This window comes from Callithrix jacchus, chromosome 22 (assembly GCF_049354715.1).
Source record: "Callithrix jacchus isolate 240 chromosome 22, calJac240_pri, whole genome shotgun sequence".
Classification (NCBI taxonomy): Eukaryota; Metazoa; Chordata; class Mammalia; order Primates; family Cebidae; genus Callithrix; species Callithrix jacchus.
In genome coordinates, this window is record NC_133523.1 from 11646837 (window position 1) to 11669496 (window position 22660).

Genomic DNA, 22660 nt, shown 5'->3' on the forward strand with positions numbered 1-22660 from the left:
TATTTTTTTGAGACACGATCTCACTGTGTCACCAGGCTGGAATATAGTGGTGTGATCGTGACTCACTGCAGCCCTGAACTTCTGAGCTCAAGTGATCCTCCTACCTCAGCCTCCTGAGCAGCTAGGAGTACAGGCACTCACCACTACACTGGGCTAATTTAAAATTTTTCCCTCCCTCACCCCATCTCCTCCCCCCTTCTCCTTCCCCCCTTCATTCTTCCCCCTTCCCCTTCCCCTTCCCCCTCCCTCCCTTCCTTCCTTCTTTCTGTCTTTTTTAAGAGGCAGGTTCTCACCGTATTGCCAAGCCCAGTCTTGAACTCCTGGGCTCAAGCAATTCACCCACCTCGACCTCTCAAATTGCTGGGATTACAGGCATGAGCCGCTGCACCTGGCCTTGAAGTTTGTCCTGAGGGCTATACAAGTTAGGCAGCTTCTTGACATCCTTGGTGGCACACAGTGGGAAGGAACTTCTGCCCTTGTCAGCCCCTTTTCTGACCCCCTCTCCATTTCCAGCACCTGGGTGTTCTGAGTTGTGTTGACTGCTCTAGGGCACAAGCTATCCATCATTTACACTCTAGGATGAATCAGTTACTAATTCTAGAATCTGAGAATTAGACCTGAGACACTTATTACTTTCTGACAATTCTCCTTCCCACTTACTTCCCCAAGAAGCAGCCACATCACATGCTCTAGCTGGAGACTTTATTCAAGAGGGAGAGGGAAAAGTGAGAGAGAGTTGGGTCACTTCTGGGATAAGCTGGAGAGAGGTGAGTCTCTGGAACTCCAGGGAGAAGGGACACAAATCTGGAAACTATCAGAACGCCCAGAGGGAGAGGGGTGAGTTCTGGGTGTCTGAGGGGCAAGGCTGGGGGAAGGGACGCGCCCCCCACTCACAGCCACGCGTCCGCTAGGGACCACTGCCGCTTCCACTGCCACTCCCGCTGCCTGCAGCGTCCAGGATGGAGTTGCGAGGGCGGCGGGAGCGCCGGGAGGGAGCTTCCCGGGCCCGCCGTCCTGGTTTGGAATGTGGTAGCGCGGAGATGGAGATGTTGAAGCAGTGACGGGCGCCAGGAGCAGCCACCGGTAGGGCGTGGCCCAGCGCCGAGCGACAAAGGTCCGTCCCATCTGCGAAGGTCTAGGAAAAAGGATGGTTTTAGGGTCTTAGTGGGCGGAGTCCAGAGACGGGGGGGGCAGGTCTTCCTCCCAGGGGCGTGGCCTGTCAATTCCTTTGGGATTGGGATCAGAGCGGAAGCGTGTGGCCTGGGAGTCTGTGTGCGGGACCAGAGTCGGGGCAGGTCCCTGGCGCGGGGGTGAATGTTCTTACTGGGCCCTAGGGGGCTGAATCAGGGTTGAGGGCAGTGGGGGCGCGCAGAGAGGTCTCTATCAAGGCTGGGGTTTTATAGAGGGTGACTGGGCTTCTGGGTACTCCAGGATGAACAGTGGATGGGCCCAGAGCAGGGACGGTTTCTTGGGAAGGGCAAATCTGGACTCTCAGAGCTTTTGGAGTCAACAGGCACAACCCAGGACGGAGGCTGGCCTAGGGAAGGGTGTAAGCAGGGACCTGGGGAGTGCCAATCTGATCTCTGGGGTCTAGACACGGTAAGAAAGAACTTGGTGAGGAGGCTCTCAGTCTCTTCCCTTCACCCCCTGCCCCACTCTCACCTGTCCATAGGTAAGGCAGCTGGGCTCACAGCCCCTTTTTTCTGAGAGTGGGAGCCAAGTTGGGCCGCAGGTGATATCATCTTCGCAGTTGGCAAACCTGGAGATAGCATGTGGAGAGATGGCTTTGTGGCTACGTTTCAGCGGGATTCCGGCTCTTCAGGACTGAGTTCAGTTTATGCTCCTCGCTCGGATGCAGGCCCCGCCTCTTAGAACCACTCCCCCACTAACCCATCTCTCCAGATTTCACCCCGCCCCATATTCTACCAGATCTTTCTATACTCTGGGTCATGTCACAACTGGCCTTGTCCCTGCAGACCTCAGGCCATATGTTCCAAGCCAGTCCCTCGTATTTCCTCATTGTTTCATTTTCCATTTATTTATTTTTGAGACAGAGTCTCACTCTGTGACTCAAGCTGGAGTGCAGTGGTGTGATCATGGCTTCTGGCAACTTTGTCCTTCCAGGTTCCAACAATCCTTCCACCTCGGTGTCTCAAGTACCTGGGACTATAGGTTCGCGCCATGATGTTCGAATAATTTTTTTTTTTTTTTTTTGAAACAGAGTCTTGCTCTGTCGCCCAGGGTGGAGGGCAGTGGACAGATCTCTGCTCACTGCAACCTCTGCTTTCCAGGTTCAAACAAGTCTCCTGCCTCAGCCTCCTGCATAGCTGGGATTACAGGTGCCCACACCACGCCCGGCTCATTTTTGTATTTTTAGTAGAGATAAGTTTTCATCATGTTGGCCAGGCTGGTCTTGAACCCCTGACCTCAGGGGATCTGTCTGCCTTGGCCTCCCAAAGTGTTGGCATTACAGGCGTGAGCCACTGCGTCCAGCCCATGTCTGATTAATTTTAAAATTTTTTGTTGATACTGGGTCTTGCCATGTTGCCCAACCTGGTCTTGAACTCCAGGCCTCAACCAATCCTCCTGCCTTGACCTCTCCAACGACTGAAATTACAAGTGCCAACCCTTTCACCTTCTCTTTTTTCTTTTTCTTTTTTTCCTGCCCCGTCACTTTCTTTTTTCAATCAGGAGAACTCACCCCTCAAGAAATCTCAGGGCCTGACTTGGCACAGTGGTTCACACCTGTAATCCCAACCCCACTGCTGAGGCAAGTGGATCAAGGTCAGGAGTTTGAGACCAGCCTGGCCAACATGGTGAAACCCTGTCTCTATAAAAATACAAAACTTAGCTTGGTGTGGTGGTGGGCGCCTGTAATCCCAGCTACTAGGGAGGCTGGGGCAGGAGAATCACTTGAACCTAGGAGGCGGAGGTTGCAGTGAGCAGAGATCGCACCATTGGTCTCCAGCCTGGCTGGGCAACAAGAGCAAAACTCCATCTCAAAAAGAAAAGAAAAGAGAAAAGAGAAGAGAAGAAAAGAAAAGAGGAGAAGAGAAGAGAGAAAAGAAAAGAAAATCTCAGGGCTATGAAAAGCCACATCGCAGTACGCAGGTATCTTAAAAGTTGGGGGCTTCTCACGCCTCCCACCTTTCTACCTGGGTTCTAAACATTAAGCTGCATCTCTTAAACCTTGGTCGTGTTGGAGGCCACTCTCCTTCACACAGAAGGCCAAGCAAACCGCAGGCTCCGCCCTCTCCCCCCGCGCAAGTCACAAGCCACGCCCCTTGCCCAAGCATCTCCTACCAGGCCTGGCAGAGCTCCTCGCAGAGCGGCTGGGCCTGGCGTACCCCCAATAGCCGGAGGTGGAAGCGACTGCGCAGGGCACGTTGGAGGTGTTCCAGGAAGGATTCGCACCTGGACATTGGGAGAGATAGGGTCCGATGCGTCAGGACCTGAGGGGAGTTCCGGGGAAAGTGGGGCAAAGTACAGGAGGAAACGCTGGGGGGTGCTGTACTCACTCAGGGCTCGGCACTCCGCAGCGTTCTGGATAATTCCCAGGGCCCGATGTCTCTGTTGTGTCCATCTCTGAGGGACAACAAGGTCCTGGCAAAGGGGACCCCTGTGAGCCAGAGTCTTGGATCCTCAGGTAAGGTTTGTGAACTGAGGCCTGGGGATCCCCCGGACAAGGGAGACCCCAATCACACATCAATCCTCACAAACCCATAACTTAAGACCCTTCCTTTGGAATGCAAATGCAGCTTCAAGTAGTAATAATCATTTCTCATTTATAATAATCAGCTTAGTATTTGTCATGTGACTGGTAGTGACACATATGCTTAATATTTTTCCTTTTTTTTTTTTTGTTTTGAGACAGGGTCTCACTCTGTCACCCAGGCTGGAGTGCAGTGGCTCCATCTCAGCTCACTGCAACCTCTGCCTCCCGGGTTCAAGCAATTCTCGTGCCTCAGCCTCCCAAGTAGCTGGGATTTCAGGGGCACACCACCTCGCCCGTTTAAGTTTTGTATTGTTTGTAGAGACAGGATTTCACCATGTTGGCCAGGCTGGTCTCAAACTCCTGACCTCAAGTGATCTGCTCACCTCAGTGTCCCAAACTGCTGGGATTACAGGCGTGGGCCACCGCGCCCTGCTGTACAATAGCTCTTCGAGGTATGTTTGCTATTTCTCTTTTTGGAGGGCCAAGGTGAGACTCAGAGGTTAAATGACTTCCTTAGAGTCACACAGCTACAAAGTGGCAGAGCTGGGATTTAAACCCAGGCAGTCTCTTAACCATCATTCTTCAGTACTATCTATGCTTCCCACCCTGGTGGCCATGCTAGGATCCTCTCATAAGGAAATTCTAACATTGCCATGGGAGGGTAGGTGTGGGTTTCTGGGTGTTGGTGATGAGGCAGGGTCCGGGGTGCTCACCTGCCAGGTGCAGCTTGCCTTTGCCCAGATCAGCTGCCAGCCCATGGTGTCGCTGGGACCTGGCTTGGAGTGGGCGGCTCCCTCCACAGGCTTCCAGCAGGATCCATGCCAGGGTCAGTTGCAGGACCCAGGCCAGGCTGATGGGTCGTATGTGGACCCTGCAGGCCATGTCCACCTGAGATAAAAGCTAGCAGGCATAGGGTGGGGTTCAGCCATCCCTTTCTGTGAGCTCAGGGTGGCACCCACCCCATGCATACCAAGAAGCAGTGCCAGGCAAAGTAGGGAAAGTGCAGCTGAGGAGAAGGCTGGGCAGTGGCCAAGGACATTCAAATCCCAGGAGACTACCAGAGCCTGCCTCCAACCTAGGAGACCCCCTCCCATCAGACCTATGTCCTCTCTGTCCCTTTAGTGCCACCCTCACCAAGCTTAGACCACAGTGGCCCTCCCCCCATCCAGCAGGATCGCCCACCTTTTTAGTCCTCAAGGGACCCCCTCTTTTCTCAGAAGGAAGGGGATCTCCCTAGCTCTTCCAATCCCCTTCTCCTGTTCAGTAATTCCTCCCTCTCTACACAGCCTCCCTCCTCCTTCTTGATCCCTGCTGGCTCCTCTCTGGGTCACCTTCTCTCAGCCCACAATCGGCTTAGGGGGCACCAAGAGCTGGGCCTTTGGGACCAGGCGTGGTGTGGCAGGGCTCAGGTTCTGTCACTGGAGCCCAAAGTCCCAGGGCAGGAACAGCTGGGGGTCTGTGGAGACAAGACTATCCCCTTCCTGCCTCCCGGATTCCAGCCCCTCACCTGTTAGTTGGATTGGGGTCTAGAGGCTGCTAAGACACCTCAGGATCCAGTCCAGGAAACGGGCAGCTGAAAGGGGCGTGGTTTGATACAGGGGCGGGACTTCCCACCATCCCGCCCACACTCCAGCTGACCAAAGGCCGGCCGACTTGGGGCTGATGTGTATATTTGTATATCTTTGTGTTTGCTTTTATGTTGAGTTTGTGGCTTAAGCTCTGTATCTATATATGTGGGGAGTGTGTTTGCGTGTGTGTGGAAGTTTGTGTGTGTGTGTGGAAGGTGTATTTGTGTGGCCTACAACCTGCGTGTGTTCAGGGAATCTGTGTCTTTGTATGGCTATGTGTGTGTTGAGCATGTATGTGTGTGTTTGTTGTGTGAAATTATGTTTATGTGTGTTTCTTGGTGGATTGGTTGTGTGTGTGTGTATATATATGTGTACATTCGAAATCTGGGTGAGGATTGTGTGTCCCAAGCCATGTGTGTGCAGTTAAATAAAACATAATCTTAATAAATGTGGAAAGGGGGAATGTAGGATCGGGTTGGTGTCCCTGCAAAAATGTTGGAAGTCAGTGGATAAAGATATTTTTCCTTTTTTTTTTTGTATCCTGGAATTCAAAGATAAAGGTTATTGACTGTGATGTTGACCATGAGTGAACAAGGAAATGTCACGTGCTGAACAAGGTGTGTTTGCATGTACACGCTTTTTTTTTTACTTATTTATTATTATTTTTTTTTATTTTTTCTCTTTTAGTCCACCAGCTCGTAGAAGCATGTACACACTTTTATGTCCTTCTCAAGTTTCTGTAAATGTGTGTTGCTTGTCAACCCTCCCTTAACTCATCCATTCATTCAACAAACATTTATTGAGCTACTGTGTGCTAGATTCTGGGCATGCAGTAGTGAACAAGACATGAAAATTTCAGCCAGGCATGGTGGTTCACACCCGTAATCTCAGCACTTTGGAAGCTGAAATAGGAGGATCATTTGAGCCCAGGAGTTTGAGACCAGCCTGGCCAACATCGTGAAACCCCATGTCTACTAAAAATAATATTTAAAAAATTAGCTGGGCATGGTGACACATTCTTGTAATCTCAGCTGTTCGGGAGGCTGAGGCATGAAAATAGTTTGAGCCTAGGAAGCAGAGGTTGCCATGAGCCAAGATTATTCCACTGCACTGCAGCCTGGGCGACAGAATGAGACTCTGTCTTGAAAAAATAAAAATAAAGGAGATAAAAATCTCAACCTTCATAGTGCTGACATTCTAGGGGGAGAATCAGATGAGAAAAACATGTTTGCAGTGGGCATGGGGGTGTGTATCTATGTGTTGTATTACGAGAATCATTTGTGTTTTAGATGAGAATTTGTGTGCAATTGGACATCCCTTGGTTTTGGAACTATGTGATTGTGCTTACATTTATTGTATGTTTATGTGTTATTTGTGTGTGTTTGCATTTGATGAGTGTGTATATGTCTGTGTTTTTTATGTATGTGTTGTATGGCTGCAGAGTGTGAGTTTGTGTGTATCTGTATTTATGGATGTTTGTATGTATCTGCATTTGCTGAGTATGTGTTTGTACATGTGTTAATTTGTGGATTACACATCTGCAGTATGTGTGGATCTGTATTTGTGGAGTATGTATGTTTGAATATATGTGTGTGTGTTTGCAGAGCATGTGATTGTATGTAAGTGTTCGTGTGCTTCTCATCTCAGGGCAAGAGAGGCTTTTTGTGTGTCTCTTTTATTGCTGTACTCCCTCCTAGATCCCAAAACACTACGTTGCACACAGTAGGTGCTCAATAAGTGGTGAGGAAGTAAACACTGTCTCTGGGTCCCTCTGTGTGCACCCAGTGATGTGCTGGAGGCCTCCGTAAACAAGACCTGCTGGATCTAGCCTTCCCCTGGTCCATCTTGAGGTGGTCCAGGATGCTTGTGGGTCAGATCTGTTCAGCCTCTGGGCCATGCCTCACGCCAGAGCCTCCGTACCGTCTCTCCTTCCCTAATCTCAGCCCCGACCCTGCGCTTGGATTTCAGCACCGCGGACAGGAGCGTGCGAGACCAGCACCAAGGAGAGCTCCCGCAGTCGCCTTCGTGACAGAGGTCGCCAGGGGCGGAGTCCCGGCCATGGACGGAGAGATGTGGGAGCAAGGGACTCAGTGTGACGGCGACACAAACGTGCGGACAAACATATAGTGAGACAGAGATAACCCAGGCAAAGGAGCGGACTTAGGGCGACAAGCTCCTGGGGAAAAACCCGGACCCAGGTTCGCCGTCACCCCCGTCTTCCAGCAGGGGTCGCTCTTACCCAGCGACCGCGCCCTCCAGGACCTTGGGGCCGGATACCGGCCACCACCCCTTGGAAAGCCCTTCTGTCCCCCAATGCCAGGGCTTGGATTGCTGAGGGCTCGGACACTCCAGCTTCGGGAAGCATGGTGGGTTTGGCCTCATCTGTGTGAACAGGGAGGAGCGTCCAGGGAGGTGAAAATCCCTTACTGCCCCCCTCTTCAACTACCAGCTAATCGTTCCTATAAATACAGACGGCCTGGCCTGGCTCCTTAATCCTGACCGTGAGGGAGGGGTCTCTAGAGGGGCTTCAGGGTTCCCTAAGGTGACTGATTGCGGGGGGTGGGGGGCATAATATGCATGCACATGTTTTACTGAGGTTGCAGCTCCCATGAGGACGGGTCTCCTCAGTGAAAATGTCACTCTGTATGAATGACATCTCTCCTGGAGCTGTGGAGGTCTCATGGGTGGGGACAATTTCCCACAGAGGATATGGCTTTTAGGGGTCTCTGATTGGGGGTATCCTCCCCAGGGTCTCCACGGGAATTGTCACTCTTGGGATCTTTATCTTCGGGGAATGCCTCTTCTGTGGGCAGGGGGGGGTGGCTTTTGAGAGGAATGTCACCTCCCAGGGACCATATCTCTTAGAAATGATTTTCAGGGTTGGGGGAGTTCTTGATTGGAGAGGGCGTCCCTGTGGAAACTATCTCCCCTTGGGAATGTGTCTCACCAACGGGGTCTCCCGGGGAACGAATGTAAAGGGATTGTATCTCAGGGAGAAGGCTTCCTTTGGGGTGTTTCTTGAGTGGGGGTTCTACCCTTGAGAATGTCTCTCCCCTGGATTATCTCTGTTTATAGGGGTCTCTCGGCAGCTTGGCTCCCATGGGGGCATCAGGAGGCTCCGCCCCCCCGCCCGCCCGTTCCCCCCCAGAGCGGGCAGTGGTGGCTGAGCCCTGTCTCCGGCTCCCAGACGCAGTGACGGCGCCGGGCCCGCCCCACTTCGCTCCGCCCCCGCCATCCCCCCAAGCCGCCGCCGCCGCGGTCCCCACGGCTTCTCACTCCCTCCCTCCTCCCTCCTCCCGCCGCCGCCGCCGCCGCCTCCCTCCTCCCTCCCCCGGCCGAAGTCGCCGCCGCTGCCGCCATGGACGATTCGGGCCTCATCCGCCGCCGGAGGCTGCAGGTACGCCGCTGCCAGGGCCCCGGGTGGAGAGCAAGAGGTCGGCGCCCTGGGGCGGAGCCGGGCAGGAGGCGGGAGAACTTGCACCAGGGTCGGCCGGGCGCCCCCTCCCATGGGCTCGGGACGCTAACCGCGGGGAATGCTGTGGCGGCGCGTCCTGCCGCGCTGGGGACCCCGCCCCTCAGGCGCCGCCCGGCGATCCAGGGAGCTGCGGGAGTGGGTGCAGCCTAGCGCTCCACCTCGAGGATCGCCTGAGGGGCGCCTGGCTCGCCCTAGCGGGAGGGGGCTGCGGCCGAAGTCACGCCCTGGCGCCTCGCCAGGCTGGGGGTGAGGGGGGCGCAGAGCAAAGTTATTGCCCTAGGGCTCGCGCCCTCCGGGGACACCGGCGCCGCTGCAGGTATAAACATGTTTGTGCGGCAGCCTCGCCCCTCACCACCCCAGGAGCCCCCTCCGGAGACACAGGACGCCCTGCGTCCCCCACGCACCTGCCTGGCCATCAGGATTCTTCCTACTGCCCTAATTGGACAGGCACCTAGACAGCTTTCTCACTCTTCATTCCACCTCCTCCACTACAATATCCACCCCCCCCCACCGCGATCCTCAAGTCCAGCCCAGCTTGTGGGTGGGCGGGAGCGATTTTTAGCTCCTTGCAGCCTTAGAAGATACTGGTCTCGAGGCTGCGCAGGCGCAGGAGGCGTGCGTCCACTGCACGGAGTGGGACACTGAGGATCGCTGTGGAGTGTGGGGAAGGCGGGCACAAACTCAGGTGTCAGGAGGTCCTACCTCCAAGGTGGGGAGGGATTCTGAAGCCGAGAAGGGTCCTCTGCCTGTCTTCAGCTGCTCTTCTGAGGGGTTAATACGGAAATTCAGGGTTAATACGGAGGTTCGGTCCCAAACATCCCAGAGGGGAAGGTGATGATAGCTGCGCCCTAAGGCTCTGCCTAGGATCTGGCCCTTCTCAGCCTTCTTGGAGCTCAGCCCCAGGCTTGGTAATCTGGAGTTTAGATAAAGCCAAGAATGGGCCCAGACTCAGGCTCCATCCCAGCCTGAGTCTTGGGAAAAGAGGATTCAAACCCTCACCTAGGGCTTCGTCCATTTCTAGACTCCCACACTATTCCCGAGGTTGAAAACCAAGGGATGACGATCGGTCAGTGGAGCAGGAAAAACGGTGATCAGACGGCAGGAAGGACCTTCCAGGCATCTGGATAATGCTGGAACCAGACATGAGTTGGAAAACTGATTTACTTTCAGAACCCAGATGGTCCGATCTCCGGAGCCTAGGCCTCTCTCTGAAGTGCTCCCACATTCTCTCCCCCTCCCAGGGGTGGGTTAGGAAAGTGGGTTCCGGGAAAAGGAAGGCAGATGAGACAAAGTTAAATAAAGTGCTGCAGCAGCCTGGCTGGGTCCGCGCCGTCGGGTCTGAGCAAAGGGAGGAAAGAGGCGGGGACTGCACGGTGTGTCACCGCCCTCCGGGCCGGCGTCAGCTCTTATTGGCTCAACGCCACGCGGGACTTTAGACTCCTGCTCCAGGCACCGTCCCCAACCAGGATGCTTCCACTCACCCACCCACCCACCCAACCAGAGGCGTGCTAGGGGTCCGGCGACCCCTGTCGGAGTCCGGTGCCCACTGCTTCCCTTCTGGCTAGTTAACCATTTCGCTGCCTGGATACACCCACAAACATCGTTGCAACCTCTTAGGAATTGTCGCATCACTGCCGAGCGCCTAGTATGCTCTGTGTACAGCTGGGATTAAAAAAATTTTTTTTTCCTAGAGGGAGTCTCTCTCTATTGTCCAGGCTGGAGTGCATTGGCGCAACCTCCGCCTCCCGGATTCAAGCGATTCTCCTGCCTCAGCCTCCCAAGTAGCTGGGATTACAGGCATGCGCCACCATACTCGGCTAGTTTTTGTATTTTTAGTAGAGGGGGGTTCTCTATGTTGGCCAGGCTGGTCTTGAACTCTCCTGGTCCCAGGTGATTCACCCGCCTTGGCCTCCCAAAGTGCTGGGGTTTCAGGCGTGAGCCACCGTGCCCTGGGATCTTATACATAGATAGCATCCTGAGTTCGAATGCCCTCTCTGCAGTGTCAACTGTTAATCTTGTGCAGGAGCATCAGAATCCACCACGCAGAGCAGCTCTGCAGCTAAGGTTGGAGGTGGCGTCCGTTTACACTGACGCCAAAGATCCGAACTTCTGCCGCTCCAGTATGACCCTTTTTTCGTCCCTAGAATGTTCCGGGGCGCTAGTGGATGGGGCTGGGTTCGAGGACTTATTTGGCTACTGCTTAAAAGCCCCCCTTAAGGATTCTTCGGGTGGTGCTTAAAAGCCCCCCATAGGCTTGCCCTCCAAGCCCGGGTTACCCGGGTCTGGACCCCCTGGGCTCTGTGGACATAAAAATCCAGGTCTTGATTTTGCTTGGGCCATTGCGGACACACAGCCGGGTCGACTGGTCTTAGCTGCTGCTCATTCAGGCGAATCATGCAAGGGCAGAGGGAAAACCTGGTTTGGATTACCGGTCACCCGTAGCTCAGGAGGGCAAGGCTGCCCTTTGGCCTTGACTATTTGTCCGTTGTACAAGGTGGTGGGAGGACCCTGTGACCCATCCTCTGTCATGCAGCATGTTCCTCCTTAATAACTCCTGTTCTCAAGACTTAGTATTCATTGAGTGCTTGATATGTACTAGGCACCATGCTAAGGGGCTACGCATCTGCATCAACTCACAAAATCCTCAAGGAGACACGGGACTATTGGAAGGTCATTTGCCAAGGTCATAAAAGGCAAAAATGAGTTGAATCTAGGCTTTTCTGCTTTTAGAGATCCTGGAAATAGTCTAGAACAAGAGTCTCCTCCGAAGGCCTTTTTAAACTCTCCCTCAAATCTTTCTATCTGCAGCCCTGCTCAGCTTCCTTCCACCTCATTCTGTGGGTAGAAAACAGGCTGGAAAGTGCTGCCTTTGTCCCCCATTCCTTTACTCAGAAAAGGGGCAAGACCCCGTATCTCCTGATCCCTACAGTGACTTCCTGAGAGCTTGACAAATGGAACGTGACCTTCTTCAAATGCAGATACATGAAGTTAATAGCCACTAATTATAATTATTGTCATTATTTAAAATGCCCACGTGGCCATCACCTGACTTTCTATTTTATTATTTAATTTAATTTATTTTTTTGAGATGGAGTCTCCCTCTGTCGCCCAGGCTGTAATGCAGTGGCATGATCTCGGCTCACTGCAACCTCCACTTCTGGGGTTCAAATGATTCTTCTGCCTCAGCCTTCCAAGTAGCTGGGACTACAGGCGTCCACTAGCACACTTGGTGAATTCTGTATTTTTAGTAGAGACAGGGTTTCTCCATGTTGGTTGGGTTTCTCCACGTTGGTCAAGCTGGCCTTCTAAAATGCTGGGATTACAGGCATGAGGCTGTAATTTTTATACTTTTTGTAGACAGGGTTTCCCCATATTGGTCAGGCTGGTCTAGAGCGCCTACTTTGTGATCCACTCGTCTCGGCCTCCCAAAGTGTTGGGATTACAGGCTGAGACCCTATGCCAAGCCAACTATTTATTTATTTTATTTATTTTGAGACGGAGTTTCATTCTTGTTGCCCAGGCTGGAGTGCAATGGCACTATCTTGGCTCACCACAGCCTCCACCTCCTGGGTTCCATAGATTCTCCTGTCGCAGCCTCCAGAGTAGCTGGGATTACAGGCATGTACCAATAGCTAATTTTGCATTTTTAGTAGAGACGGGGTTTCTCCACGTTGGTCAGGCTGGTCTGGAACTCCTGACCTCATGTAATCCACCTGCCTCAGCCTCTCAAAGTGGTGGGATTACAGGTGTGAGCCACAGAACCCAGCCTTATTTTTTAAAGCTTTTATGTTTTTTTTTTTTTTTAATTGAGAGGGTGTCTCACTCAAGCTGTGGTGCAATCATAGTTCACTGTAACCTCGACCTCCTAAGCTCAAACAATTTTCCCATCTCAGCCTCCCCAGTTCCCATTTTAAATCTCAGTTTTGAGTCACTCTACCTACCTACCCCCTACCCCAACTCTGTGACTCTAGCTGGCAGTCAGATAGATCTGTTGAGGTGTAGATGAGTCATTTATTCATTCAACCTTTCATTTATTCAACTTTTCATTCATTCATTGAGCATGCTAAGCTTCTTCCCGCCTCCAGGCCTTTGTCCTTGCAGTTCCCTCTACCTGGAATGCTCTCTCCACAGAGCCTCCCATGGCTGGCGCTTATCTTTCAGCAACCAGTTGAAAAGTCACCTCCACAGAGCATCCCTCTCTGACAGTGTGTGTGTCTCCATCCCAGCCATTGTCTGTCTTATCACCTGTTTCATTTTATTCATAAGACACATCATTGTCCAAAATTATTTCGTTCACTTCTACACTAATCTTTAGTGTCGCCTTTACCCTCTAAATGCTGGTCCCAAAAGGTCAGAAACATTTTTTTTTTCTCCTTGAGATAGAGTCTTGCTGTGTTGCTCAGGCTGGTGTCCAATCCTGGATTCAAGCAATTCTCCTGCCTCAGCCTCCCAAGTAGCTGGGACTAGAGGTGCACATCACCACACCGGGCTTTGTAACTTATTCACTGCCATGTCCCTAGTGCCTATGATAGGGTCAGAATACAGTAGGTGCTCAAGACATAGTTTTCAAATAAACATTCCTATCTCATTTGCACAATCACTGAGATGCCAACTCACTTGCCTTTATATGGGGCCTCGCCTGTGTACTTGAGGCTCTGTTGGTCTCTGGGGGTCAGGAGAGGAGTCACCCGGGGATCCTCTCCCACAAGAAACTTGGCTCGAAATGCAAGGCAAAGGGTTAAAGTGAGGAGGCTGAAGAGAGGCCTGTCTTACCCTGCTTCTGCTCCTCCAGAGAGCTGAGAATGCTTGTGGGCAGCAACGGCAGGTCCACGCTGACCTTCATCGTTTTGCCCCTTTGCCTTCCAGAAGGATTTGCCCCTGCCCCGGAAAAGCAGCAGGTGAGCCTTGGGGAGATACTTGGCGGTGACTGACCGCCACTTCTCCAGCCGGGGTGGGGACGTCAGGCGCTTGCGCGGGCGGGGCCTGGCTCGCCGGCACACAGCAGCGCCCTCTCCCGGCCAGCCTCAGCCGCAGGGCCCTCCCCTTCCCTGCCCTCCCCTGCCCGCTGCGGCTCCAGCCTCCGCCCCGCGCGCTTGCTCCCCGCGCCGCCGCCGCCGCCGCTGCCGCACCTGCCACCATGTCGCCGCCTCCGGGTCATGTCTGACTCCCTCTGGACCGCGCTTTCCAATTTCTCGATGCCCTCCTTCCCCGGCGGCAGTATGTTCCGCCGCACCAAGAGGTAGACCCCCGATCCCCTAGACACTGTCCCGGCCCTCCCCTCAAAAGCCGGTGCTCCGGGTGCTGCCGCAGGGCGGGGCCCGGGATGCTGCGCCCGGTCCAGCTGCGCCAGAGGTGCTCGAGCTGCGCCTTCCCGCCGGGGATGGGGTTCTATGGGGGTCGATGTGGGCCGAGTCTGGGGGGATTGCACGCTGGAGACGACGGCCACGGGGGGAGGAGGCTGCGCCACTGGGGGTTTGTGGCGCCTTTGTCTGCTGGCGCTGCGGGCTCCAAAGCCTGGTGGAGGTAGAAGAAGAAGGGGAGGCTGGGGGGCTTGGCACCCTCAGAACAATAGCCGCAGCCTGGCCTCCCCCCACCCCCATGCCGCGTGCTCCTGGACGCGCTAATATGCTCAGTCACTGCGGCTGTGGGTGAGGGGACGATGAAGGGGCCAGGGGCTCCCTCTTCGGGAACTGGGATGCTGAGGGTTAGAAAAAAGGGAGGGTTCATAACACAACCCCCCCCCCCAAGAACACAGCCATACACTGAAAATAGTGACACACAGCATCACACAGGACATGATGTCACACACACATACACACACCACAGCCCTAGTGGCCCAGATACACTGGGAGGTGCCACACATACCTAGCGTTGCAGCTGCCACAGGTTAGAACCATGCACAGACACACAGGGGCACCACGTCGTGTACACTTAGATGTCACACGCATGGTGATCCACACACAATTATGTCATCCAAGAGGCACACATGTGTGGCAATAACCCATCCATGCATCCAACAATGTCACAACACACGATATCATATCTAGGTATCTCACATACTATGTCACACTGACATCAGGATAAACAGATGCAGAGACAGAACCATGCAATCACACATGATCACATGCAAGACCCACCTGGAGGATGTCATATGTGGTGACATGTTGGGACATGGTCAGTGTCACTAGACGTTAAATTCACACAATAGATGCTACAGACACATGACACACATGATGAACGTCACACCCAGATGGAAGGACAGTATCTGACACAGACTCAGAATGCCACAAAAAGATATATATACATGTAGTGGGGATCATGCATCCTGGCCAGGCGTGGTGGCAGGTGCCTGTAGTCCCAGCTACTCAGGAGGCTGAGGTGGAAGGATCACTTGAGCCCAGGAGTTTAAGGCTGCGGTGAGCCACTGCAGACTGCATTCTAGCCTAGGCGACACAGCAAGATGATGACTAAAAAAAAAAAAAAAGAAAGAAAAAAGAAAACTGCAGCCTGCCTGTGTTACAGCATACATTGTTATGAACAAGTGGCATTTCACACTGTGTCACAGAGACACACAAATACGCAAATTGTGTCACACAAGATAAACCCAGGTGGCGTCACACATATCACACCAGAATGCGTTCAGCGTCACACATTGTTGAATTCATACAGTGGATGCCACACGTGGATACTATGTCACGCATAGACTGAAGGAAACACACAGTATCACCAATGGTGTCACCTAGACACAATGACCATCACACATGACAGACACTGTGCCCTAAACACAATCCACACTGAGAGTTTCTCACACATGTCATATGCACATCGCCTGCCATACACAGTCCTGCAGAGGCCTCCAACACCTCCTTCAAGAAGTCCTCCCAGGGGCACACACGGAGGGAGATAGGCACGGATATGAGATGGGAGGTCGGCTGGTTAGGCTCAAGAACTCACTGGGCTGCGGCCCGGCCCGCCCCCCTGCCTTGCCTTCCCCGCAGCTGCCGCACCAGTAACCGGAAAAGCCTCATCCTGACCAGCACTTCGCCCACGCTGCCGAGACCCCACTCCCCTCTACCAGGCCATCTAGGTGAGACCAGTGGCAGAGACTTGGTGGGTGAGGACCAGCCCACAGGAGGCGGGGCCTCAGACGAGGAGGCGTGGTCATGCCACAGAAGGGGCGCAGTTTCGATGGAGGCGAACCGGATTGGATAAGGGGCGGGACCATGAGTGTGTGGGTGTGGTCAGTCGCAGAGGGACGGACATTGGTGGGCGGAGACTCAAGCGGGAGGGGACAGAAAGGAGGAGTCGTACCGGGGGGGCGGGGCCATCCCAGATGAAGGCAGAATCGGCTTGGAAGGGGTCGGACTGATTTGGCAACGAAAAAATTTAGAGAGGCGGGGCCACAGGCGAACGGGGTGTGGTCTCCCCACAATGAGTGGGACTAAAGACAGGACAGGCTGCTGTTTGCAAGTCGCTTTAGGGAATAAGAGGCCTGACGGGATTTGCCCCCGTTTCTCTCACAGGCAGCAGTCCCCTGGACAGCCCCCGAAACTTCTCCCCCAACACCCCCGCTCACTTCTCGTTTGCCTCTTCCAGAAGGTGAGTCCCTCCCCTCCAGGGCTCCAGAACCCTGTGCAGACCCTCCCCACCCACCGTCTGGGCTGCCATCTGTTCTCCTCCTAATTGCACCCGAGCTGGGGCTTGAAGGAGACCAGCGAGTGCCCCAAGGTCCCAGCGGGAATGAGCGCCTAGACTTCGGGGCGGGGCCTGTAAGAAGGCGGGGTCCAATAGCTGATCCGGAATGAGGAAGGGGGCGCGGTTTCTTTTGCGGCGGCGCGAAAGCGCTTGCGCCCTGGGAGCGGGGTTTTAGGCTCTCCGAGCCTCGCTCTCCTGGCCAGGTGTTTCCATAGCAACAGGACAAGCTAGCCAAGATGAGATGCGCAAGCACAGACTTCGCGATGCCCATGGAGGGACTCTTGGTCCCCGAGGTGTGGGAGGACGACTAGGGCTGTTTCTCGAGGGGAGGAATCTCAGGTTTCCTTCCAAGGGTCTCTGAGGGTTTCTGGGGTGTCCTTAAATGAATTTTCTTCAGGCCTTTGGTGAAACTGGGGGAGGCAGAGCGGTTTCTCTGATGTTTTCTGGAGAAACTTTTCTGGAAGGTTAGGACTGTCTCTTTTTCTTTGAACTCTATTCATTCTAAAAATGGTGTCTAAACACCTGCTATGTTCTTAGGAGATGGGCGTATGGGGTCAATGACATCCTGTCACTACCCTGAGTTGAATAGGGCAGACAGGCCAGAGAAAGGGGATCACTGCAAAGACTGATGAAGGCTGTGTTGTGAGAGTCAAGGGACACCGTGGGAACAGAGGACAGCTCCCTTGGGAAAGTGGGGGAAACGCCTATTGACCATGGAATTTAGCTGAGGGCAATAGAAAGCCGGGGCAAGGCTCTGGAATTGGGTCTCACGTGTTTATCCGCAAGTGGGGAGGGCTGAGTGAGGGCACTGCTGGGAGGAAGGAGGAAGGGAGAAGTCCAATGAATGGGGTGTGTGTGTCCTTGTAACTGGGCAATCTGTGTGCTGGTGTCTGTGTGTGTAATTGTGACTGTGTGAGGGATCACATGCCTATGCAGTCTGCGAGTGTGAACGTGTGTCTGTAGAACTGGAAACGCCTGTGAATATGTGAGGGAGCATGCCAGGTGTGTTTCCAGGTGAGTGTGCAATCTGTGTGGGTGTAAGCGTGTGTGAGTGTGTGGCTCTGAGATAGTAAACGCAAAGTCACAGTGTTCACTGTTTCTCTCTCTCTTTTTCTTTTCTTTTCTTGAGATAGAATCTTGCTCTTTTGTCCAGGCTGGAGTGCAATGGCTCAATCTCAGCTCACTGCAATCTCTACCTCCCGGGTTCAATCAATTTTCCTGGCTCAGCCCTCCGAGTAGCTGGGATTACAGGCACCCACCACCATGTCCAGCTAATTTTTTTGTATTTTTAGTAGAGATGGGTTTCACCAGGTTGGTCGGGCTGGTCTCAAACTTCTGATCTCAGGTGATCCGCCCGCCTTGGCCCCCCAAAATGCTAGGATTATAGGTGTGAGCCACCACACCTGGCCAGTGTTTATTGTCTCACAGGCACACACTCACAGGTGCACATGCCAGTGTGTGTTGTGCACTCACATGATCACGTGCCAATGTGTGTCCCTGTGAGTGTGCATCTGCGTTCGAGTGTGAATGTGTGTCACTGTGTGCAGGTTTCAATGTGTAGCGTGAGCACGGATGTCCGGAATGTGCATCTGTGTGAATGTGAAAGTGTAGAGTATGTTTGGGTCAGTCTGTGGGTCTGAGTCTTTCTGTAAGCTCAAGTGTCAATAGGTGAGTGCATGTTTGGTCTTGCACGTGTGATTGTGTGTTAATGTGTGAGAGTGTGATATTCGGTCCATGGATGGGACAGTGAATATGTGTGGCTGTCTGTGTTGAGGAGTCACGTGTGCATGTGTCTTGGGTGTGTGTGAAGTGTGAATATGTGCACTGCTAGTATGTGAGCCTGTCCTGATAGTTACACCAACATTAATGGGTTTGGCTGCAACAGTGATTGTGTCTGAGTGCCCGAGAGTGTAAGGACACAAGATCCTACGTCAGAGTGTGTGTGGGGCTGGGAGGGGTCTTTCTTTTCTGAGAAGACTGCAGAGTCTCCCTCTGAGAGCTTTCTCATGGAGTGTTCACTTGGGGGATACTCTAGAATCTCTCTGGAAAGGCTTCATTGGGTGGGAGCTTTTCCAGTTCTTGGTGTCCACTCTGGATGATAAGAGAAGGGACCATAGGGAGGAGAGAAGGGACGGATCCTCCCACCAATTCCCGGTGCCTGCCTGGAAGAGTTCCTCTTTATCCCCTTGATTCTGAGGGCCTTGAGGAATCTCAGAGTGCAGATATGTTCCCCAGCCCCCACCCTGGCCGTGGCCAGTGGCTTCACCCACACCCTGAGGAATGAATGGGGGCACTGCTGGGGCCTGGTGGCTTCTGAGCACCTTGGCTGGGTTCCAGGGCGGACGGACGCCGGTGGTCTCTGGCCTCTCTCCCTTCATCTGGCTATGGCACCAACACACCCAGCTCCACCGTCTCGGTGAGTGTGGCAAGTGGGTGGAGTGGGCGGATGGGTAAGGAATGCAGAGGCCCCTCCAGCCTGAAGACCCACACCCAGCAGTCCAGGCTGGGCTTGATGACAGTTTAGGGCCAGGCACAGTGGCTTTTATACCTGTAATCCCAGTACTTTGGGAGGCCAAGGCAGGAGAATTGCTTGAGCCCAGGAGTTCAAGACCAGCCTGGGCAACACTTATCCCTACAAAAAAATTAAAAATTAGCTTGGCATGTTGGTACACACTTGTGGTCCCTGCTATTTGGGAGGCTGAGATGGGAGGATTGCTTGAGCCTGGAAGGTGTAGGCTACAGTGAGCTGAGATTGCACCACTGTCCTCCAGTTGGGACAACAGAGTGAGGAAAAAAAAAAAGAGTTTGAGTTTCCCCATTCTTCAAGAGTGTCCACGTGACTCTCTATTAAAGAGTTATGGGTCCACCCCACCCAAAGCCCTCTTCTCTGTCCTGAACACATTTCTGGGAGGGCCCTTCCTACTCATTTCTGACTCACTCATTTACAGTTGGTGGCATAAAGCTTTATGAGTTAGGCCATTTACCCTGATGTCGGCAGCTGGGCTGCGTCAGTCCACAGCTTTCACCCAGAGCCCATTTGCTCACCCCCTGCAATACCCAAAGTCTCTCCATCTGCTCCCTTTTCTACTCATGCCCCTGGTTCCCTTTTCCATCCGTTGGCACAATGTTCAGCAGACATTTATCATGAGACTGTCATACAGTAGGCGAGTTCTATAAGCTGGTCCAGAGTGCAAATATTCCCGCAGCCCTCATAAGGGAAGACAAGCCAGGAAGAAGGCATTCCCAAAATAGAATGGTCAAAACTTTGGTTTTTTTTTTTTTATAGAGATAGAATTTTGCCATGTTGGTCAGGCTGCTCTTGAACTCATGACCGCAGGTGATCCACTCACCTCAGCCTCCCAAATGCTAGGATTACAGGCATGAGCCACCAGGTCCAGTTAGAATGGTCAGAACTTTGATGCAAGTAGCACAAGGTGAAGTGATAGCAGAGGAGAGGCACGTGACTCAGCTTGGGGGGTTGTTAAGGAAGGCTTCCTGGAGGAGGTGACATTGAAGCCAAGACAAAGGACCAGCAGGAGTTTGGCAGGTAGAAGAGAGGGGAGAAGAGTGTTCCAGGTGGGGGAACAGCATGCGCAAACCTCTATAGAGCACAGAGAACTGGCAGTGTTTGGAAAGTTGAAAGTAGCCTTGTGTGGCCGGAACTTTGGGTCTCGGGGGAGGAATAGAGATGATGCAGCCAGTGACCCTGATCAGGCTGGAACCTTGTCAGGCAGAGCAGCGAGGGAGGCTTATTCTAAGTCCAGTGGGGGAGCCATGGAATGGCTTTATTTCTTTATATCAAATCGTACTAAAATTTCAGTTTAATGGCTGGGCGCCAGTGGCTCATGCCTGTCATTCCAGCACTTTGGGAGGCTGAGGCGGGTGGATCACAAGGTCAGAAGTTCAAGACCAGCCTGGCCAAGATGGTGAAACCCCGTCTCTACTAAAAATACAAAAATTAACTGGGCCTGGTGGTGCACACCTGTAGTCCCAGCTACTTGGGAGGCTGAGGCAAGAGAATTGCCTGAACCCAGGAGGCGGAGGTTGCGGTGAGCCAAGATCGCACCATTGCACTCCAGCCTGGGTAACAAGAGCAAAACTCCATCTCAAAAAAAAAAAATAATAAATATATATATATATAATTCTGGCCGCGTGCAGTGGCCCATGTCTGTAATCCCAGCATTTTGGGAGGCTGAAGCGTGTAGATCATTTGAGGTCAGGAGTTTGAGGCCAGTCTGGCCACATGGTGAAACCCCATCTCTAGTAAAAATACAAAAATTTGCCGGACATGGTGGTGGGCACCTGTAATCCCAGCTACTCAGAGGACTGAGGCAGGGAGAATTGCTTGAATCTGAGAAGCGGAGGTTGCAGTGAGCCAAGACCGCACCACTGCACTCCAACCTGGGAGACAGAGCAAGACTCTGTCTCAAAAAAAGATATTTGGTGGGGCATGGTGGCTCACACCTGTAATTCCAACACTGTGGGAGGTTGAGACAGGAAAATCACTTGAGTTTGAGACCAGCCTGGTCAACTGGGCAACATGGTGAAGCCCTGTTTCTACCAAAAAAAAAAAAAAAAAAAAATTAGCCAGGTGTGGTGGCTTGCACCTGCAGTCCCAGCTACTCAGGAGACTGAGATGTAAGGATTGCTTGAGGCCAGGAGGTGGAGGTTTCAGTGAGCTGAGGTCAAGCCACTGCACTCCAGCCTGGGGGACAGAGAAAAACCCTGTCTCAGCCAGGTGCGGTGGCTCACGCTTGTAATCCTAGCACTTTGGGAGGCTGAGGTGGGTGAATTACCTGAGGTCAGGAGTTCAAGACCAGCCTGACCAATATGGTGAAACCCCATCTTAAAAAACAAAAACAAAAACCCTGTCTCAAAATAAAATAAAGTAAAATAAAATAAAAAGAAATAAAGCAAGAGGAGGGCCAGGCCTAGTGGCTCATGCCTGTAATCCCAGAACATTTTTTTTTTTTTTTTTGAGATGGAGTCTCACTCTTACCCAGGCTGGAGTGCAGTGGCACCATGTTGGCTCACTGCATGCAACCTCTGCCTCCTGGTTTCAAGCAATTCTCCTGCCTTAGCCTCCCAAGTAGCTGAGATTATAGGCACCTACCACCATACCTAGCTAGTTTTAAAATATTTTTAGTAGAGATGGGGTTTCACCCTGTTGGCCAGGCTGGTCTCAAACTCCTGACCTCATGTGATCCGCCCACCTCAGCCTCCCAAAGTACTGGGATTACAGTCATGAGCCACTGTACCAGCCGTCAATCCCAGCACTTTGAGAGGCCTGTGTTCCTGCTTGAACCCAGGAGTTGGAAGCCAGCCTGGGCAACATAGCAAGACCCTGTCTTTGCAAAAATAACATAATTAGCCAAGCATGGTGTAGTCCCAGCTACACAGAAGGTAGAGGTGGGGAGATTACTTGAGCCCAGGAGTTCGAGGCTTCCATGAGCCATGATTGCACTACCTCACTGTAGCCTGGGTGACACAAGACCGTCTCTCTCTCTTTTTTTAAATTTTAGATATATATTTTTTTCTTTTTGAGACAGAGTCTTGCTCTGTTGCCCAGGCTGGAGTGCAAGGGCATGATCTCAGCTCACTGCCACCTCCGCCTCCCGGGTTCAAGCCATTCTCCTGCCTCAGCCTCTTGAGTAGCTGGGATTACAGGCACGTACCACCATACCAGGCTAATTTTTGTATTTTTAGTAGAGGCAGGGTTTCACCATGTTGGTCAGGCTGGTCTCAAACTCCTGACCTCATTAACTGCCTGTCTTGGCCTCCCAAAGTGCTGGGATTACAGGCTTGAGCCACCGCACCTGGCCTAATTTTATTTATTTATATATATTTTTAAGAGACAGGGTCTATAGGGTCCAGCGCTATAGGGTTCTATGAACCCCTCCCTGCTGGTGCAGAGATGAGAAACTGTAGAAATAAAAGACACAGACACAGGGAAAGAGTTTGGACTCGGGGGTCCACTGCCAACCAAAGCTCGGAGACCTTCAGTGGCCCCAAGTGCCTGGACACTCTGACTTTTATTGAGTACAAAGCAGGGGGCAGGAAAGGCAGGGTGAGGTACTGGTGGTCGGTGATGGGGTCAGGTAAATCACGTGTCTTGAAAATAGGGGGCCCAAGACTTTCAAGTAGCCAAGGAGAGGAGAAAAGCTGATGCTTCAGCTCTCTTTGCATATTTGTCACAAATATCAAGGA

The 22660-nt window shown here is 52.7% G+C and overlaps 2 protein-coding genes across 10 annotated transcripts in view; one reads left to right on the forward strand and one right to left on the reverse strand.

The window, feature by feature from the left end:
• Positions 1–685: 685 nt before the first annotated feature.
• RTBDN (retbindin) lies at positions 686–9253 on the reverse strand. Of its 5 annotated transcripts, none has more exons than XM_008987369.5 (6): positions 9163–9253; positions 4429–4615; positions 3519–3603; positions 3304–3414; positions 1663–1759; positions 686–1135 (listed from the first exon to the last, which is right to left on the reverse strand). In XM_008987369.5, the coding sequence occupies exons 1-6, from the start codon at positions 9172–9174 to the stop codon at positions 908–910; spliced, it is 720 nt and encodes a 239-aa protein (XP_008985617.1). In that variant the 5' UTR covers positions 9175–9253; the 3' UTR covers positions 686–907. The 5 variants fall into 5 exon arrangements, with proteins under 5 accessions (XP_008985617.1, XP_035142973.1, XP_008985618.1 ...); XM_035287082.3 differs by lacking the exon at positions 9163–9253 and adding an exon at positions 5223–5311 and having other exon boundaries at positions 4429–4603; XM_008987370.5 differs by lacking the exon at positions 9163–9253 and adding an exon at positions 5223–5311.
• MAST1 (microtubule associated serine/threonine kinase 1) overlaps positions 8517–22660 on the forward strand; it is a 43118-nt gene continuing 28974 nt past the window's right edge. Inside the window, exons 1-5 of one of the 5 annotated variants that reach the window (XM_035287072.3) lie at positions 8517–8680; positions 13551–13656; positions 15757–15845; positions 16282–16357; positions 18791–18869. Coding sequence is in view for 3 of the 5 variants with exons in the window: in XM_002761814.6 (XP_002761860.2) it covers positions 13915–13997; positions 15757–15845; positions 16282–16357; positions 18791–18869 (327 nt within the window). In the remaining 2 variants the exon portion in view is untranslated. Of the gene's footprint in view, positions 8681–13550; positions 13657–13840; positions 13998–15756; positions 15846–16281; positions 16358–18790; positions 18870–22660 lie in introns of those variants that run through there. The other 4 variants (XM_008987365.5, XM_054249220.2, XM_002761814.6 and 1 more) reach the window with 4 other exon arrangements.

Bases quoted from the DNA above. Each gene is read 5' to 3' on its own strand.
- RTBDN (XM_008987369.5), bottom strand. The intron at 3,604-4,428 runs GTGAGCACCCCG...CCCCTTTGCCAG, and splicing joins AGGCAAGCTGCACCTGGCAG to GACCTTGTTGTCCCTCAGAG. The intron at 1,760-3,303 runs GTAGGAGATGCT...TGCTATCTCCAG, and splicing joins GAGGAGCTCTGCCAGGCCTG to GTTTGCCAACTGCGAAGATG.